The 20,976-nt window shown below is 37.1% G+C and overlaps 2 protein-coding genes across 7 annotated transcripts in view; one reads left to right on the forward strand and one right to left on the reverse strand.

Annotated features, from left to right (window-relative positions):
• Nucleotides 1-16,932, reverse strand: part of UHMK1 (U2AF homology motif kinase 1) — an 88,548-nt gene extending 71,616 nt beyond the window's left edge. For 5 of the 6 annotated variants that reach the window (XM_044757987.2, XM_044757985.2, XM_044757984.2 and 2 more), the window contains exons 1-7: nucleotides 16,604-16,871; nucleotides 14,979-15,271; nucleotides 14,186-14,377; nucleotides 12,009-12,103; nucleotides 6,066-6,142; nucleotides 5,811-5,909; nucleotides 2,819-2,907 (exon numbers count right to left, since the gene is read on the reverse strand). In XM_044757987.2, the coding sequence (XP_044613922.1) occupies nucleotides 2,819-2,907; nucleotides 5,811-5,909; nucleotides 6,066-6,142; nucleotides 12,009-12,103; nucleotides 14,186-14,377; nucleotides 14,979-15,271; nucleotides 16,604-16,871 (1,113 nt within the window). Of the gene's footprint in view, nucleotides 1-2,818; nucleotides 2,908-5,810; nucleotides 5,910-6,065; nucleotides 6,143-12,008; nucleotides 12,104-14,185; nucleotides 14,378-14,978; nucleotides 15,272-16,603 lie in introns of all 6 variants that reach the window. The other variant, XM_070497575.1, reaches the window with a different exon arrangement.
• SH2D1B (SH2 domain containing 1B) overlaps nucleotides 16,897-20,976 on the forward strand; it is an 86,894-nt gene continuing 82,814 nt past the window's right edge. The window contains exon 1 of the mRNA XM_014829520.3: nucleotides 16,897-17,036. Coding sequence (XP_014685006.3) covers nucleotides 17,022-17,036 — 15 coding nt within the window. The 5' untranslated portion in view covers nucleotides 16,897-17,021. The remainder of the gene's footprint in view (nucleotides 17,037-20,976) is intronic.

Genomic DNA, 20,976 nt, shown 5'->3' on the forward strand with positions numbered 1-20,976 from the left:
CTGGATCTCCCTGGAATTTCAGGCAGGTCATCCTTTTTCATTTACCCTTTCATATGAGCCATTCTCCCACTGGACAAAGCAAAGGTATTTCCACAGGGTATAAAAACCTCCAGAGCATGAGAGGAAGAGGCAATTCCAAATACAGTACTTTTTTTAAGTAGAATCTTCCTTCACTGGTAAACAAACCACCAAGCCCTGCCTATGACTGGTCATTTCTTATCTTAAGCAAATATTTCTATTAAGGATGACATATGACGTCAGACCCAGGGTATTTTGGTCTGTGATGGGATTTTCTGAATTCACATATACTATAAAACGGAAAAGTGGAACGGATTTTGCCTCTCTCATTCTATGACTATTTTTAAGCCACGCATTACTCTTGAACTTACCTTTTTTACACATATAAAGGTAAGTGGTGCTTTTCAGCTATTCTTAAAACCCATCCCTAAACTGTGTCATTAACTGGAAATAAAAGCACTTCCAAATGGCCGCAGCAGGGTAGTCAGGCTGTTTATTTTAAATCTAACTGCATGTGGAAAAACACTATTGATAAGATTTTATGTGATTTCTTTCAGAGAAGGTGTACTTCATATAACAAGGTAGTTAAGACCTATATTACCAAATTATATTGCCAAATATAGAATCTAATCAGTTAATGCTCATTTTATTTATCTTAGAAATACTTAATATTTCTGGGTTTTTTAACAAAATAAAAGAATGTTAGCTCTAAGACCAGCTAGTTTCTAGCAATGTATACTTTTTCATTAAACACAAAAGGAAAGTTAGAAGATGCTGTTCAATGAAAATAATGAAGCTCTTCCTGATTTTTTTAACCTGATTCTTAATTACCCCCAAATCCATACACCAAAGTTCAATAAATAAATATACATGCACTTAGAGAAGGAATACCATGCTTTCTATCATACTCTTTGCTTCACAGATAACCTATAATTTTATACATTGTATTACTCCAAACTAAATAAAGAGAAAAAGCATCTTACTTTGATAACTTATTATGAAATCAAATTATATTAAAGCTATATTATTTTAATCTTGACTATTTTTGTAAGATGTATTCCATAATTTATTTTCCAGTGTTTTTTACAATATTCCTTAAAAAGTCATAATATGTTAATTTGAACTGAAAAATTCAAACGAAGACTGGCTTTGCCCACTAGGTAATGGACTTTTTCAATAAGCTGAAGTTAAATCTGTGATTCCAAGAGTTTATCGAAAGTTGCTTTCCCTCTCCTTTAAACGTCAGTGGAGGCTTAAGAGAGCAAACTTCTCACGGATGAAGACTGATTTTCTTCGTATTATTTTAAAGCTGGATACTTCTCCCTCGAAAATATTCCTCCTATTTTCCTATTCTGTGTCTCCCACTTCATTTTGACCACTGGGTTTAATATTGAGTCAGATCACATTAGTCCTTAATTCAAAATCTTCCAATACGTTCCCTTCTCATTCAGAGTAAAAGCCAATGTTGTTTCAATGGCCCACGAGGCTCACCCTACCTGACCTGCCCCGATACTCCCCTACCTCTTTGATACTGCTATTCCCCAACTCTACTCTGCTATAGCCACAATGACCTCCTCAAACCTGCCAGGCATACTCAAGGCCTTGGGACTTGCTGTGCTCTTGCCTGGAATTCTCTTCCTTAACCTCCTTCAAATTTCAACTCAAATGTAACCTCAATACTTACTTCCCTACTTTCTGATTTAAAACTGCAATTCACCCCACCACAATAGTCTTCTTCAATCTGTTTCTCCATAGTGCTTATCCCTATATATTCCTTTGTCTGTTATGATGACTGTTATATCCCAGAGCCTAGAACATGAACACTCAATAAATAGGGGTTGAATAAATAAACAGCAATGATGCATTTAGTATGTACCTGACAGTAAATGAGGTAAAGGCCACTACTACTAGATTGGCAATAACTTTTTACTAAGACAACAAAGAAGTTTCTTTTTTTTCTCAGTTGCCAAGAATTTTCATAATATTGAACCATAAGATAAAATAATAATCCACCACCAAAGGTGATTTCCCCTCCAGGGGATATGTGGCAGTGTCTAGGGACATTTTTGGTTGTCACAACTGAGGAGGGTGGAGGGAAGGCATCTAGTGAGTAGAAGGCAGGGATGCTGCTGAACATCTTACAATGTACACGACAGCTCCACCAACAAAGAATTACCCAGCTCAAATATCAATTATGTTGAGGTTGAAAAACCCTGAGACAGTAAAACAATATTGTTTCCTAAAAAACAAAAATACTACAGATAAAAGATTTCTTTTATATTCTTTGCCATATAATTTAATTTAGAATTGCAGAATTTCTAAAGAAACCTCCATGATCACAGTTTTACCCCTTTTGTTTTACTGACGAAAAAATTAAGGTTGATCACAAAGCTAGTCATGTTGAGACTGGAGCTCAGATTTCAGGATTCTCAGTTCTATTACAATCAGAACTTAACCTAAATGATTTTCTAATTCTACTTAATTAGAACAAAATTGGGCCAAAACATTTCTGTAGCTGACCCTGACCTAAATTAGCTATAATTCAGTTGGTGTCACTGTTCAGAATGGCTTAAAAGTAGATTAATACTTTTCTAAAAATAAATTTTAACTGATAAAGAAATGCATGCATATTATAGAACTTTTGGAAAAAGTGAAAAATATAAGAAAATAAAACATCCATAATGCAAAATTTATAATCCCTAGCAACATTTTGTGTACATCTTTCTACAGAACTAAAACATTCTGTACAGGATTTTAACAACCTCTGAATCATTCTAGAATTACAAAAACATTCACTTACTTGTCCTCTGCCAGGATTTTCCTTGGGAACAAGCAGAGACACCACTGGTCCATATTTTTGACACTCCTCTTTTACATCTTCTACAACATCTGGTTATTAAAACATACAACAGTAACCACTTTGATGTGATCAAAGCATTATTTTAAAATTTTAAATCATCAAAGAATTCAGGAATTCAGATCTAAGTAATGAGGTCATTTTCCATACCACCTAAAATTGGGCTTAAGTTAAGAATAATATAAATTCAATTCATTTAGTAATTTTCTTCTTATACCTTCAATTTAACATTTTGAACAGTTAATATATTAAAATGATTCAAAATCCAAAAAACAGAGTCTTCTTCCCAATTTCCCAACTGCCATTCCATTCCCCTCCCTGAAGGCAACAAACATTATCAGTTTCTTCTTTATCCTTCCATAAATATTATAAGCATACACCAGCAAATATGATGATTGCATATGCTTTTTTTTAAGTAAAAAATCCCAATCTTGGGGCTGGCCTTGTGGCCAAGTGGTTAAGTTCGTGCCCTTCACTTCAGAGGCCCAGGGTTTTGCCAGTGCGGATCCTGGGCACGGACCTAGCACTGTTCATCAGGCCATGCTGAGGTGGTGTCCCACACAGTACAACTAGAAGGATCTGCAACTAGTATATACAGCTATGTACTGTGGGGCTTTGGGGAGAAGAAGAAGAAGAAGTAAAAAAAAGACTGGTAACAGATGTTAGCTCAGGTGCCAATCTCCAAAAAAAAAATAAATAAAAACAAATACAAAATTCCAATCTTGCTTTGCTTTATTAACATTATAGCTTTAAGATCTTTCAATATGACCACATGAAATTTTCTCATTTGTTTTTATGGCTATCCAGTATTTCACTCCATGAATGATCAATACATTCTCTCATATGTCCCCTACTGCTAAATAATTAAACTATTTCCAAGCTTTCTGCCATTACAGATAACTTATAATAGATAAACTTGTACATATCTCACTCTACTTGCATATTTCTAAACTGACTCTCTAGACATGGAATTACTAGGTCAAAATTGATTTGAATTTGCAATTGCTGGAATTACCAATTTGCCTTTCATAAAGGTTTACTATTTAAACTCTCTCCAGGGATATATAAGAACATGTCTTCCTGTACCCTTTCCACAAGAAGGTTATTAAATATCTCCTTCACTGTCAATGTGAAGGGTAACAAAGACATCATAGCATGATTTTAATTAGCATTTCAATAAATGAGAATGAAACATATCTGTGAGATACACTTGTACATACTTTCCTATAAACTATCTATTTATATCCTTTACCCAGTAGCTACTGGGTTGATTTATAGAGGCTCTGTCTGTGATAAGAGCTGTAAATATTTTTTCCTAGACTGCTATTTGTCTTTTAATCTTTCTTATGGTGATTTTTGTCACGGCAAAATTTGTTGAATTATTATTTTACCGCTGAGTTTTGTGCATACTTGTAAAAGGCCTTCCCCACTCCAGGAATATATTTTTTTTAATCGCCCATGATTTTTTAACGTAAAAAATTTTTCTTCCTTTCTTCTCTCCTTTCCACCTACCCTTCTTTCTTCTTTCTTCCTAGCCTCATCTTTAATGGTTTAATTTTCCACAAAGAAAATATTTAATATTAAGCAACTGACATTTTTAAGTTTGGTTCTGCTTTAGTCCATTCAACACTGTTTGCAGAATGCTCTTACTAAAACAGAAATCTAACTATATCATTCTCCTATTTTAAATTTTTAATGGCTCCTTATCGCATTTAACAAAGAATAAATACTTACTGAGTACTTAAATACTGACTGCTCCCCAAGAAATGTCCTAAGATACAACCATACCAAACAATTTGCTGTTCTCTGAACATGCAACGCTTTCTCTCATCTCTATGTCTTTCTGATACTTCCCACCCAACCCCTCAGCTTTTAGCCAAGCAACTCTGATTACTAAGGAGCTCAGATGCCTTCATGGATCACTCAGACTGGGTTAAGTACCCCTCCTCTCTGCCTGTCTGCATATTACTCTACTTTTAGATTTATCAAAACTTTAATTGTTTGTTATATAACTGTCTCCCCCACTACACTAAAGACAGGAAGTAATCCCACAGTGGTAAGTACATAACCAGAACTCAGTAAATATGTCTTGAGTGAATGAGCTGTTAAAAGCAAAAAAGAGAGCCAAAAGCAAGTGGAAGCACAGGGCAGGACTGGAGTAGAGAGACAGAAAGAAGTTGCTGGGAAAATTCATCTTTTTTATTAATTTGGTAAAGGCTATGAGATGTAAAAGACTTGAAAGGTCTTAGCCTTCCTGAACTGTTATAACAAAATGACATAGATGGAGTGGATTGAACAACAGACATTTATTTCTCACAGTTCTGAAGCCAGAACTTCAACATCAAGGTGCAGGCAGACTTGGTGCCTGCTGTAGACAGGTGCCTTCTTGCTGTATCCTCACATGGTGAAAGAAGAGAGCTCTGTCTCTTCTTCTTTTTATAAGGGCATTAACATCATTACGAGGGCCCCACCCTCGTGACCTAATCTAAACCTCCTAACTCTCCAACTCCAAATACTGTCACATTGGGGATTAGGGCTTTGCCATATGAATACTGAGGGGACACATTCAATCTATAGCAAGAATCAAAAAGTTAAGAGCATTTTAGAGATCATATAGTTCAATAACTTCATTATATAAATTAGGAAACTATGACAGTCTTATGAATCGATATGTCAATTCCACATGTAGTTAAGAAAGATACATTAAAACATAATTTACAGGGGCTGGCCCCATGGCCTAGTGGTTAAGTTCAGCATGCTCTGCTTCAGCAGCCTGGGTTCAGTTCCCGGCCATGGACCTACACCACTTGGAGGTGGCCATTCTTTGGTGGCGACCCACATACAAAATAGAGGAAGACTGGCACAGATGTTAGCTCAGGGTGAATCTCCCTCAAGCAAAAACAAAAACAAAAACATTAATTTAGGAAGCACTGACCTTCATATTCCTCTTCATTCTCAAGATAATCATCATCCAGCACGTTCAGCAGTCTTAGCACTGGAGTTGGAAGCATCACCAGATCTTCAATATGAGGGGCTGTTTAAGTTCATTACAACATGGTTAAACGTAAACTTCCCTAAATAAACTGAGGAACATCAGGCAAAGGAGCTTGGGAATACAAATTAGTTCTGCTGTCTTATTTGATTACCAAGAAAAATGACCAAGAAAAAAACAGAGATATATACAACTTACCAAAAGGAATGCTAAAGAATGGGCTGCACAATGCCATTTCAGCAGGAATTCTTCTGCTTGGATCATCATGAAGCATGCTAAAACACAAAAATGGGTATCTTTACAATTATTATCAAACCTTTTGAAAATGCAACCATTAGAGAAAATAAGTGATCCATACTCTATAACATTAAGTGAAAAAAAAGCTAGACAGAGATTTAGGGTAATCCAATTAAAAAAAAAAAAGATGGTGAGATGATTTTTGAGTCTTGTCAAATCCCCCTAATAATAGAGCAACTTGATAGCAAAATCAAAAACTCATAGACAACATTTACAACAAAAGTAGGTAACCCCAATAAATGCCAAATGCAAGAGTCTAAGGACAAACCATCAACAGTAGGAAGCCTTGCACCATATCAGCATCTATGTGGAAGGAAGAAGAGAAAAGCAACAGTTGATCTGATGAACCAGAGAAAAGAATAACCCAAAATAGCCAACAGGTACTCACTAGGAAGCATAGTAAGCCAATATGAGAGAAGCAGCTGAAACTGCAAGGGGTTATACATTCTAATTCCTAGTGAATGCCAGGGATCCTCTGTAAAATCTGAAGGGATTGGAGTAATCTAGACACCATGACTTCTCAAAACTAACCAGCTGAAATTCCCTTCCAGGGCAAAGTCCTGCAGAAAAAAGAAATCTTGGGACTAGAATCCAAATTAGTACGATGGAGGATGAGGTAAATAAAAACTGAGAGAGAGAGGAAGACAGAGACAGAGACACCAAGAAAAAAGTGAGGAGGAGAAGAACCAGCAGATCTCAGGGGAAAAAACATCTTTTTTTGTTTAGACATTACACAAAAACAAGAGAAGAAAGAGCCCTGTATAATGAGAAAAGTTATCCCAACTACACCTTCTATAAGTTTAGGAAAATGAATTCCATATAAAAATGAGCTTTATATTTTAATAAAGTTATACAAAAAAAAGAGAAATGCAAAATAATGTCCCTCAGACAATGAATGCACGCCAGAAAGACATGACCACAACACAGATGAACATTATAACCTACCATTTCAAAATGAGCTAAAGACACTTTTAAGAAATATAAGATATAAAGAGCAACATAAATCAAAATTAGAAAATTAGAAAATCTCAAAAATTAGGTAATAGAACTCAGGAAAGAATTGGAAATAAAAGAAAAGAATCATTTCATAAAATAAGATTAAGCCAGAAGAGATACAAAAATGAATAAACACGAGACAATGTCTTAAAGATAAACAGAAGGCAGAAAGGAGGAAATTTTTTAAAAATCAAAAAGAAATAATGAAAGAGATAAAAAAGATTCAAGAGGAAATGATAAAACTAAATAAAGTCAAAGAAAATCCAATATGTGTAGAATAGGAGTGTGTGAAGGAGAAAACCAAAGCAGGGAACAGAAGGAATACTAAAAACTGGAATTTAAAAACACTTTTTAAAACAAACAAGATCTGAAACTACGTATTTTCCTGAGAATATCAACCCAGAACAATCAACATCAAAACAAATTCTGGTAAAATCACTAGACTTTTAAGAAAAAGATGAAACCATGTGGGCATCTAGACAACAAGGGCAAGTGACTTTTAAGATAAAGACAATTGAGTATCATCAGACTTTTCAGCAGCAACACCATGTGCTAGAAGAAAACAGAGAAACAGGTTTAAGACGTGAGAAAAGAATGCATACCAAGGAACTTTATATCCAGATAAAGAGATTTTCAAGTATAATAAGCACAGTTTAACCATTATTAACAAGCAAGAACTCAAGAGAATATTAATCCTATGCTCTCCTAGAGAACAAGTTTCAGCAAACTAAAATGATTAGAGAGACATCAACACAAGGACCAGTGGTAAAATTAAACATATAGTTACATGGAGAACTAAGATTAAATAATAGTGTTAAAACAGAGAGTATATAGTATGTAATGGTTACATAATCTGATGATGCAGATACAGCTATTTTTCAAATGGGGAAGAATGGAAAAAGCATATGCAAAAGTAACTGTTTTCAGTAATCTTACTAGATTACTATTATTCTGATGCTGTAGTGTAATGTGGAATAAAGTAAATGAGTAATTATGAAATATTCTAATTCTGGCATTCCTTTTGTCCTTTAGAACCAGAATTCTTGACACAGAAGAAAGGAGATACAGATGTAAAACAAAAGAAGAAAAGTAAAAATTCTGTGGTTTTACATTTTAACTGGAAATGTTAGTATGAACTCTGTCCACTTATAAGGCCTCAGAAACAATCACCACCTCAGTAGCAATGAATATTCCTAATACCCAGATTGTGGTTTTAAAATACCATTTCCTACTAAGAGAAACCAGGCTTCTTGGAGAAATGGCTACTTCCTGGTGTGGGGCAGGAAATGTATAAGATGAACTGGGAAGATCTTGTCACACCAGATACCAAGCAAGCTACCAAAGATAATAAGGTCACCAAAACCAACTTGCAGAAGTTCACATTCATCAAAGATGAGACAAATTCAGCTTCAATTAGGAAAAAATTGCTCGACATATTTCAATCCATTAGTTAATAATGATACTTTAAACTTTCAAAAATGGGATCATTCCCTTTGGAGGATGACAGGAACCAACTCATGACGAAAACTAGTAAATAAAGGGAAAATTAAGCATTTACTTTGTCTTTGATTAACCAAATGAAGAACCAATGACAGAATAAGAACATCATCATTCTACAACCCCTAACAAAGGAATGGATCTAGGCATTGAGTATTAACAGTTGCTAACACACAAAATAGAGATGGCTACACTATGTGCCTCCCTATAAAAGAATACAGTATAATCTACAGTCTACAGAAAAACAAACAAATGAACACAACCTCTATATACAACTAACAAATTTACAAGAAATAAACAAAAGTATGTTAAACTACACCACGATAACACAATCAGCAAAACTCAGACTGTGGACAACTATACTGAGCCAAGAACCCAGGTTGTTCAACAAATAAACAAGGGAAAAGCAGGGTAGGAGATGGAAAGGGACCTTTTAGAGTAAAGAGACTTAAAAAGATTTTGTTTTAAGAAGAGTAACACTAAACCATAGTGTTTGAGGATGCACACTTAGGTACTAAAACTATAATGAAAACAAGGAAGTAATCATCATAAAAGTCAGGGTAGCGGTTACTTATAGGGAAGGAAAGAAGGGGTTGGGACTCGGATGGAGCACACGGAGGACTTCAAGGGTAGCTGGGGAAGTTCTATTTCTTGACCTGAATAGTGAATACAACGGTACTCCTAATGATTCACTAAGCTATGCATTTGTTCTCAGTATCTGTTTTATTCTACAATTAAAAAAAAGGTTCAAACAGTTTTACATGCATTCACAACAAAATAAGCAGAAAGATACTGAAAAGAAATAGAACCAAAGTGTTAACACTAGGAAAGTGAGTTTATATTTTTATTTTCCTCATCACAATTTTCTGTAGCTTCTAAATTTAGTATTAGTTGTATAATCAAGAAGAAAAAAGCCCAAATAACAAAGTCAATACTAGAACTTAGATGATTTGACTTCCAAGAGAGAATCCATTATTTTGAAAACATACACACACGAATCAGTGCAAGTAAAATTAGTGAGATCTCAGTAAGTTCTGTGGATTGTAATGTCAATTTCCTGGTTTTGGTATTGTACCACAGTTACGTAAGATGTTATCAGGGGAAACTGGGTGAAGGGTACACAGATCTCTCTGTAACATTTTTGCAACTTCCTGCAAATCTATAATTACTTCAAAATAAAAAGTTAAAAAAAAAACTAATTGGAAGGTTTACAGAGTCAATAGAAATAATACTCTGACTTGATCAAGAGATCTACCCTTTTGCAGCATACTAATTATTTTATTCATTTCTGGCCTGTAATGCTAGAAATGTGAAAAGTCAACTATTTGATAATATACATTATTTCTTATTTTAAAATATTTATTGTGTTTGGATCTACCAAAAAATCAGAAACACTATATCTGTCCCCAGAACTTTCAACAGTAATTATTTAAACTATAATACATAACTACCTAATTTGAACCATTTTCTTTCGTGGTCCAAAAGCAAACTCAGTCCTTGGTTAATACTCTTTTTAAAAACCTATTTCCCATCAAGTCTATAGAAATGTCAGAGCTACAAGAAGCCAAAGATACAGCGGCCCACCATTTATCTTCCAGTAAATAAAATAGCTGCCAAGAAGAGCCTAATACCTGGTACTCACCATGAACAAATGAACATTTCTTTGAAAATAAATTTAGTAAAATGACTTGATCATTTATGTTTCTTATAGGAAGCTAGCCTGTATAGAATATCTAAAGTAAGATTTTTTATTTCTAAGGGAGCAAAACCTGTACATGATCAAGCAAACCAGAAATAATAATAGAAATCCATTTAAAAAAATTGCTTTAGCAATCCTGAGAAAAAGAACAAAGTTGGAGGCATCACGATCTCTGATTTCAAAATATGCTACAAAGCCATAGCAATCAAAACAGCATGGTACTGGTACAAAAACACACACTAATCAACGGGACAGAACTGAAAGCCCAGAAATAAAACTACACATCTATGGACAGCTAATATTCGACAAAGGAGCCAAGGACATACAATGGAGAAAGGAAAGTCTCTTCAATAAATGGTGTTGGGAAAACTGGACAGCCACATGCAAAAGAATAAAAGTAGACCATTATCTTACACCATACACAAAAATTAACTGAAAATGGATTAAAGACTTGAAGGTAAGATGTGATACCATAAAACTCCTAGAAGAAAATATAGGTAGTATACTCTGACATCAGTCTGAGAAGCATTTTTTGGAATACCATGTCTACTCAGGCAAGAGAAATAAAAGAGAAAATAACAAATGGGACTTCATCAGACTAAAGAGCTTCTGCAAGGCAAAGGAAACCAGGAGCAAAACAAAAAGAAAACTCACCAACTGGGAGAAAATATTTGCAAATCACATATCCAACAAGGGGTTCATCTCCAAAATATATAAAGAACTCATACAACTCAACAACAAAAACCCAACGACCCAATCAAAAAATGGGCAGAGGATATGAACACACATTTTTCCAAACAAGATATGCAGATGGCCAACAGGCACATGAAAAGATGTTCAACATCACTAATTACCATGGAAATGCAAATCAAAACTATAATCAGATATCACCTTACACCTGTTAGAGTGACTATAATTACCAAGACAAAAAATAACAAATGTTGGAGAGGATGTGGAGAAAAAGGAACCCTCATACATTGCTGATGGGAATGCAAACTGGTGCAGCCACTAAGGAAAACATTATGAAGATTTTTCAAAAAGTTAAAAATAGAAATACCATATGACCTAGCTATCCCACTACTGGGGATTTATCCAAAGAACTTGAAATCAACCATTGAAAGAGACTTATGCACCTCTATATTCATTGCAGCATTATTCACAATAGCCAAGACATGGAAGCAACCCAAGTGCCCATCAACTGATGAATGGATAAAGAAGATGTGGTGTATATATATATATATATATATACACACCACATGTATATATATATATACACACACACACATACATATACACAGTGGAATACTACTCAGTCATAAAAAAGACAAAATCACCCCATTTGCAATAACATGGATGGACCTTGAGGGTATTATGTTAGCAAAATAAGCCAGAGAAAGATAAACACTGCATGATTTCACTCATATGTGGAAGATAAACATGTGGACAAAGAGAACAGATTAGTGGGTACCAGAGGGGAAGGGGGTTGGGGGTGGGCATAAGGGGTAAAGAGGCAGATATACACGGTGACTGACAAATAATTATGTACAACTGAAATTTCACAATGTTATAAACTATTATGGCCTCAACAAAATAAAAAAAATTGCTTTATATAGTGAATGTACACAGAGCAAGTTTAAAGTACATTAATGTACCTTTTGATAAGGTCTCTTAGGTGATAGGCTGGAATTGCGGCATTCACCACTGCTTTACTGGCAAATATGTGATCAATAATAGCAGAACTGTTTGCCTAAAAAAAGGGAGAAAAGTCTTCCTTTGGTTATTCAATTCAGTAAGTATTTACTGAGTACTAGGCACACAGCACTGTACTGTTTGGTAAGTAAAATGCAACAGAAAACACTCTCTTCTTAGAGCTTATACTCTTAATGGAGGAGATTATGTGCCTAATTATAAGCTCCTAGAGAGGAGGAACATTTTTTCTCTATTCTCAGCAGCTAGCACAGTACCTGGGACCCTATGAACAATTACAAGATGAATGAATGAAGAAACAAATACCAAAGCAACCACATAAAAATGCAGTTTATCGCAAAGCGAGAAAACGGTGTGATAGTTGAGTCAGAGTGTCTTAGCGACGAGTCTTCAATCGGTTTTCAGATGGAAATAAAATAAACTACCAAAGGCAAAGAAAGGCAGTATTTAAAAATTGCATTTGACACATTATTCATACTCTAATCCTATGGAATACAACATTTTTCTCTCTGAGTACTATACTATCTCAGAATTTGGAAGTGTGTACATACATGAGTAAAAACACCTGTTATCTCCACTATCACTAAAATTTACTCAATACTTACTTGAGGCCACACGCTATGCCAAGAACTAGGTATCATTTCTTTTTTAACCTCAGTACTCTTATGAGATATATGCTCTTATTACCCTCATTCTACAAAGTAAACCCATGGTTTAGCAAACCTAAATAAATACATTAGTAAGAGGTGGGGGCAAGATATGAACCCTAGTAGTTTGACTTCAGAGCCTATGTTCATACTCACTTGGCAATTTTGCCTTCAAAGAAAGAGATAAAATATAAAATAATGATGTTTTTACCTAGAGGGCTGAATATTGAGGTTTCCATTAGACACATTACACTTCCAAATTTCACACAAAATGCCTGAATGTGACCTAGTTCTGATCGGCTCTGGCCCAAGCAGAAACAGTCCAAAGGGCTCAAAGATAGTCAAAGCTAATGCAAGTAACTGATCTCTATTTGGATGAACACTAGAGAAAGAATACTCAGCCTCCTGACTGTTTGGGAGTACCCGTGACAAGGATGATACTGGTTTTACTTGCATGGCAGCATTTTTTTGCCAAAGGTAAGCATTAGGTACACCCACCAGGCTAATAAAGTATTCCTTCCAGAAATACTTCCAGAAATAGATGACTAGGGGTTTAAAAGAAATAAAACTCTACATGGTAAATAGCCATACACTAACTATATATTAGATGCTTAAAAAAAAATTTGTTTAATATAAAATCCAATAATAATTCCTATACATTCTATTATTTCTCAAACCTTTGGCCTAAAGGATACTGATATCCTCACAACACTGAAGGCCCACAATATGTTTGAAAACATAACGTAGTTACTTCTAACTTGCGAACAAACAAAAAGTTGATTCCTATGTCAGAGTTGGATTTAGAACTCATGTTCCCACAGAAACAACATTATAAGTAGCAGTCACTTTATCAGCAGAGTTCACATATGTAACACAAATAAATATGGGGAAGTGTAGAACTGTAGACAGAAGGAGGAACAGAATTTGGGTCCCAGGTCTGGAACATCCAGTGGTACGATCTGGAGCAAGTGGCTTTACGGATCAGTGCCTCTAGTTTTTCATTTGTAAAAGAATAACCAATATCCACTTCAAAGATCCTCACAGAATTGTTAAGAGAATTCAGAGATTGTGCATTAAAATACTTTTTCAACTATAAAGGAGGAACTGTAAAGCATTATGTAAAATTATCATTTAACTTACAATGTATTGTTGTATCAGTAATATTTTAGAATGTAATATAACTAAATTACTAGACAAAAGAAATCACTTTTTCTTCTTTGGGAAAATGCATTCATTCAAACATTTTATCAAGCACTCACTACATACCAGGCCCCAGGCTAGGAACAATGAGCATGCAATGCTCACTAGCATATTTGTAGCTACGGGAGTGAGCAGCGGCATTTAAGGTCCCAAAAATGCAGAAAGAGGAGCGTAGAGGAGATGAAGCAATCAGAGTCCTCAACGAGAATCATTATAAATTGAGTACCCTTAAACTGGAATTAAGGACCCCGCAGCAAAGCACTGGTGCAGTTTACCTTCCATTCCTGAGATCTGACTGTATGTTTCAGTTTCATTCCTGAGAACATTTCCAGTAAAATGATTCCTAGGCTCCACAGATCAACGGCTGAGGTACATTCTGTATCACTCTGCAGGCCAGCCTGGGCCAAGCAATTCTGCAGTTCTGCTTCCGGAGCCCGATACCCGTCTGTCTGAATATACTTTACATCCTAAAGAAGAAGAGTAAATATTACAACCAATAAAAAATTGCCCACTCTCCTTCCATCTCTACAGTGTATTTGCTTCTCTAAGAGTGCAGTAAACCACTGTCAAACAGAATGCCAACAAATTTTTAGTCCTTGGCTACCATAATTCTTTGGTTCATTAACTGGGCAGTTTTCATAGACAAGCTGTAGACTTTCCATACAGCTGCTTGTTTTTTTACATAGCTTCTTGCCTGCTAGACACTACTTAAAAATAAGGACGCTCTGCGGCGAAGAGCTGACAAACCACGGAGAACGGAAGGTTTGCCCGAACTGTCACATGAGATAGTGCCCCAACACTCAAGACACCAGGAACAGTAATTCAGCAATTAACTAACTGCTCAAGAATAAAAGAGCATTTTACGTCGGCGAAGTATTCTTAATACTTCCAAAGCTCTCTTGTACGTCACTAGCTCCCCCTATGCCTACCCTGTACCTGACCCAAACATAAACCTTTTTTTACATGGCGGCAATGACAGTCATTTTATTTGCTTCGTCCCCAGGCATTTCAGTATTCTAGACAGAAATGTCTCTACAAAAGCACCCCTGTTATTAAAGTACTTCTTACCTGATTGCCTTCTTTGAAGCTGAGTCCAAAGTCAATGAGTTTAAAACATTCATTCTCTGCACTCCACAATATGTTACGTGGTTTGAGGTCTGCATGGACATAACCCTCATGATGAAGAAAAGCAAGGGCCTCCAGAACATCTCTGGCACAATGCTGTATCATCCACATGGAACAACCCTGGTGACTGGAATATAAAAGCAATTCCGAAACACTGACATCCAGGAGTTCAAGCAACAGACAGCGTGATGGCACATTTGGAGAGAAGTGGATTGTGAAGACTCCATATAAAGTCACTAGAAAAAGAAACGAATTATAATACTTTAAAAATCAGTCTCAGAGTAAGTTATTACTAAAGTAGGGTAACTCTGCAGTACAAATTTGGAATGGTCTAGAGAAGGATAACTTTGATGAGCAAGCAAGTTTCCACAGTGATTTATTTTTCCCATGAATAAGATTTCTGGGCAACTGGGTTATTTTAATAAAATAAAATGAGGCAAGCTTCAACAGCTGATTACTACTCAAAGTTATTAAATACGGCACAATAATTCAAATGTGTTTTGCCAAGCACTCAGTGGTGGGTGAATCTGCACTTTGGGTGCCAAGCAAAAATAATCAAAAGTAAAAATCTAAATATTAAGTATTCTTTAAGATGAATGTCACAACATGCAAAAAGAAAATTGAACATTGGTTCTTGACCCCAAATAGCACTCTATAATCTAAATATTAAAAGAAGAGATTTATACTTTCAAGATGACTTTTTAACCCAATCTTGCAGAGATTCAACAAGTCCTCAGGCCTGCAAAAAATTTCTCTCTTAAATACCACGGTTATATACACCATTTAGCAAGCTTAAAAAAAAAAAAAAAAAAAACGCAACACTAGTGTTAAGAAATTCTCCCAAATGGTGATATAAAAAAGGTCACTTCAAATTAAACATGGATAATGCTTGTCTGGAACCAAGACATTTCTTTATTAGCCAAAGCTATAACTAATTATAAAGTCTCTGTTGGTGTAATGACAATGGACACTGTTTTCCGAGATCAATCATCAGTAATCATTACATAACTTACAGTCTGAATACCTGAATCATGAAACATAATCCTCCCAGGGAAAATCATAGTGTTCCTAATTTTCACACTTCCATAAGGACTTCTATGTAATACTGAGTCATTTCTCCCAAATCCATACTAAATATGTACCAGGTAATAATCTATATGAGTTTTTAGCACTGATGTCACAAGCCCTAGAAATATTTCCCATTTTTCACTCCTATGCGAGGATTCAAAAATTTCCATACAAGACAATCTAGCAACGATATGCCTCCTTTCACTAGAGAAGATAATTCTCGATGCTAACGGGTGTAACATTCTCCAATGCAGACCTGAAGCAAAAGGAACTTACTGAGCATCTACTATGTGACACCGGGCAAAGCAGACCACCCCCTCCACCGTATTGCAGACAGTAAAAGGGTGAAAGAGGGATGGGAAGGGGGCCCAGACAGGGTGACAACGAGAAGGCCAGAGCCACTTCTTCCGCTAAAGGACGGAAGAAGGAACGCCAGGCTGAGAGGAAGTGTACGCTGGGGCTGGGACCTGGGCGAGGAGAGACGAGCCGGCGGCTATTACCGATGTTCCTGTGACCCTGCAACTGCTCCAGCGCCGCCCTCTCTTTGCGGAAACCATACTCGGCGGCCGACGCTGCAGCCCCGGTGGTTCCCGGCGGTAAAAACTGCTTGAGGGCGCCGGGGGGCGAGCCGGGTGTGCCGCAGCAGCGCACCCGGTACACCGAGGCCGAGGAGCCGCTCCCCAGGCGGCTCTGTACCTGCCACAGCCGCCCGAAGGCTTCCAGAAACCGCGGCGGCTCCGCGCCCCACGAGCAGCCGGATCCCGCCATCGGTGTGGACTGCGGGCGCTGACACGGGAGCTGACGCGACGCCCGGGACAGGCCGGCAGGACCTGAGGTCACATCCCCGCCCGCCGGACCAGCGGCTCCGCAGGGAGGGGCCTGCAGCCGCCTCACCGACTGTCGGGACCTCAGGCCGCCATGACACCGGAAACGGTATGCACCCGGGTCCCAGAAGCCGGAAATAGGGCCAGAGCCAATCCTCCAGGCTGAAGGAGGCGGGCCCAGAAGGGGCGGGGGCTACAGTTGATTAGTGAATTTCATGTAGCGAAAAGAACTGAGGGTGCGAAATGGTAAACTTAATAGTGAGTACTTACTATTCCAGCCCGACTGCTAACCGCTTTCAAATACGTCACGTGAAACTAAAACGGTTTCTTTTTCTTGTTGAGGCACCTCACCTCACCACTGGGAACCTAGGAAAATAAAACCGTGCCTACATTTCTCCTCGATGGTATCCCAAGGGAAATATCCCGGTTACTAAAGCAGAGGGTTTACTACCAGCTCCACGGCCATGGTCGCTAGGATGCAGAATTCTGGATGCCCAGGCTCTTGTGCTCCTCTTGGTCCACCTTGCCTATGGCTGCCTTGTCAAGAAGCATTCCACCCTGGGCAAACGTGGATCCTTTACAAATTTTTATTTTTCATGTATTCATTCAATTCTTTTACTCATTCAACAAACGTTTACTGAGCAACATATGTAGCAAATGGGAGTCTCAATCCACAAACTAGCATGTGTAATAAATGTAGGCTTCCTTATTTTTCTGTAATTCAACTTTTTCTGTTTCAAGCTCCTTTCAGATGGGGTGGTAGAAACTTCGTCCCAATTTGCCCCCATCTCCTTTTCCTCATGTTTTATCTAAGTTTCTAGGTGGGTGGAGTGACTTATGTACTGCAAGGTGGAGAGGTGAAGGGGCCATCTGCTTTTTAGTTTCGTTGGTCATCATCTTGTCTGGTTGCCACTGAGATGGGCCTTATTTCAATGTCTACATAGCTCTTTCAGGGTCTAGAGTAGGGAGAGCTCTGTGCACTCTCCTGCTATTTCTAACAAGCATTTTCTCTATGTCTAAAGGCCATACCAATCACTTGAGAGCTTGGGTTTTTGGAATACTAAAATCAGATGATGCTCACAGGATCCTCTAAGGGCAATAAGCACAGCTGTTTATCTGCTTGTGTAAAAGGAGGGCAAAGTGGGGAAAGTGGGGAGTGGGGAGGGAAGTTAAGTCCTGAATAGAGGGAAGAGACGAAATAGAAATGAACTCTAATTTCAAGGAACTTGGAGTTGGTAGAATGAGTTAGATATGTGTATCATTATGAGCCAAGGTATAAAGGTAAAAATGCTCCGAAGGAAGTGGAGGTAAATCACTAGGACTTCTTAGAGGAACTCTGAGCAACTCACATGTTAGAAAAGTATGAGTTAAAAGAAGCATTTCATTCCAGTCTATGTTGTTGTAATAGAATGTATTGTAATCAGAGAGAGCATAAATGCTGAACTTTTACAAGTTGACTAGGTCCTCCTTGTGAAAAGTATCTATTTTTATAATCCATATCTTGGTTACATGTAAGCCCTTTACCTGAGTGCTAGAAGCAGGTGTTATTAGTCTGAATATATTCTCCAGTAAAGCTTTATTTCTTTCTGCATTTCCAACTTCTCTTATACTATGATGTCTTCTCATTGCTCCCTTGTTAACAAACAAGTTATAAAGGAACTAAATTATATAATTGAGCCACATTTGAAAGTGGTGCCAAGAATAACCCAAAACAGATATTCCTTGGAATCCCTTTAAAGAAGGGCTGGCCCATATTTTAATGTTGAACTCTTGAAGATCCAAATCCTTCAAGCACGAAAGTAATGACTCTATTGTAACCAATATCCAAAATGGCCCCCAATGATCCTTGTCTCCTAGTATTCACATTCTCTTATATTTCCCTCTTGCAGTGAATGTGGCTGACCTGTGTAACTGATAGGATATTGTAGAAATGGTTGTGAATGACTTCCTAGATCATAAAAGTCATTGCAGCTTCTACGTTGCACTTGTTTTGGGGGAAGCTAGCTGCCTTGTAATGAAGACCCTCAAGACTTCTCCTATGGAAAAGTCTACAGTGGTGAGGACCTATGTAAAGACTTCTCCTATGTAGATGTCTCCTCCTATGGAGACGTCTACATGCTGAGGAACTGAAGCCTCCTGCCAACAGCCATTTGAGTGAATCATCTTGGAAGTAGATTTTCCAGTTCCAGTTAAGCCTTCAGATGACTGCAGTTCTGGCTGCATAAATCTTGACTGCAAATTTATGAGAGACCCCTGAGCTAGAAGTACCCATCTAAGCCACTTCTAAATTCAGTCCTACAAAAAGTATATGCATTAATGTATGTTTATTGTTGTTTTCAGTTGCTAAGTAGTTTTTGGAGTATTTGTTATGTAGCAATAGAAAAATACAAACTAGAAAGGAATAAGTAATTAATGTCTGTAAAACTTAACATTATTACAAAGTTACTTTGTAGACCAGTTGTATACATTTACGCTCTAATTAGCTGTCAAAGAGTGCATGACTTACCATATCCATATCAATATAAAGCATTACTATTAAAATTTTTCTTTTTAATTTTATAATCAAAAATGATATTTTGATAGAGTTTTTATCTTGTTATTAGTCTACTTTTTTCATACTTTTATTAGATATTTTTATTTTCTCTTCTGTAAATTTTCTTACATGATCACCTTGTAGAATTCCTTTTTCCTTTTCGTTTCCTTCACTCCTGTTGTCTTTCTCCTTAGATTCTCTCCTTTCCTCCTGGCTAGTACAGACCAGGGAATAAATACTATATATTCACTTGGAATTCCAGTCTCTAACTAGCAAGAATCGACTGCCCCTCTCTAACCCATTCTTTCTTCTCTCCTGAATGATATCTCTTTGCAATATGCTGTGGATTGAATGTTTGTGTGCCCCCCATTCGTATGTTGAAACCCTAATCCCAAATGTGATAGTGTTTGAAAATAGGGACTTTGGGAGATAATTATGTCATGAGGGTGGAACCCTTATGATGGGATTAGTGCCCCTATAAGAAAAGATGCAAGAAATCTTGCTTCCTCTTTCTGCTGTCTACCATGTGAAGATGTAATGAGAAGACAGCTGTCTGTAAACCAAGAAGAGAGCCTTCACTAAGAACCCGACTATGCTGGCACTCTGGTCTTGGACTTCTAGCCCCCAGAATCATGAGAAATAAATGTTTGTTTTTTTAAGCATCTCAGTCTATGGTAATTTATTATAGCAGCTTAAACTGACTAAAACACAGTGGTTATCATAAACTTTGGCCATCTGAGGGTTCCTATAATAGGATCCGTTTCTTCCTGGCATTATAAATATCTATTTCAAGAGACTTTGTTCTGGTTACTTTCTTCTACATCCTCAGATAGGTTGACCAATCCGTAGTCTGTCACAATATTTCCCACCATTTCAATTCCCACATCCCCTTCAATGTCAGAAGCAGCTTTAGAAAGAGCCTGAACCTGGTCCTTTGGGACTTCCCTGTAGGTCTAGAGACCAAGCCCTGGCTTCAGAGTCAGACCTGATTTCAATCTACCACTTACTGTCTATGTGACCCTAAGTAAATTACCCAAAACTGTCTTGGCCCTAGTTTCTTTGGCTAATTTTAAGATGGGATGAAATATCTACTTTTGTCATAATTAAATAAATGTAAATTATTTCATGATTATTTCATGAAGTACCTGACATATGATGGGTTCTTAGTAAGATTTGCTCCTTTCGCTTATTTCTGTAATTCTATGCTTGGACTTAGAGAGCCCATTAAAACAAAACAGATATTTCTCATCATGACTTTTCCTCAGTGGACTGCAAAGATGCTACAGGTAACTAATTTGTTCCTTGACACCTCTTCTAAATATTTCCTCCAGCTATTCTGTCTCCTTGTGGTATCTGAGGGACCGGAATCACAATTCCTTCCCCTGTCCAAGTTTACTGGCCTTCGGATGGAGGAAGATAACATGGTGCAGGAGATTCATCTTGCAAGCCCTTTTTGGAAAGTCAGTACGGGCCAGCTATGACAGGGAATTCTGTCACCTCCGGATGTTTGAATTTG

Source organism: Equus asinus, chromosome 25, assembly GCF_041296235.1.
Source record: "Equus asinus isolate D_3611 breed Donkey chromosome 25, EquAss-T2T_v2, whole genome shotgun sequence".
In the NCBI taxonomy this organism is placed as follows: domain Eukaryota; kingdom Metazoa; phylum Chordata; class Mammalia; order Perissodactyla; family Equidae; genus Equus; species Equus asinus.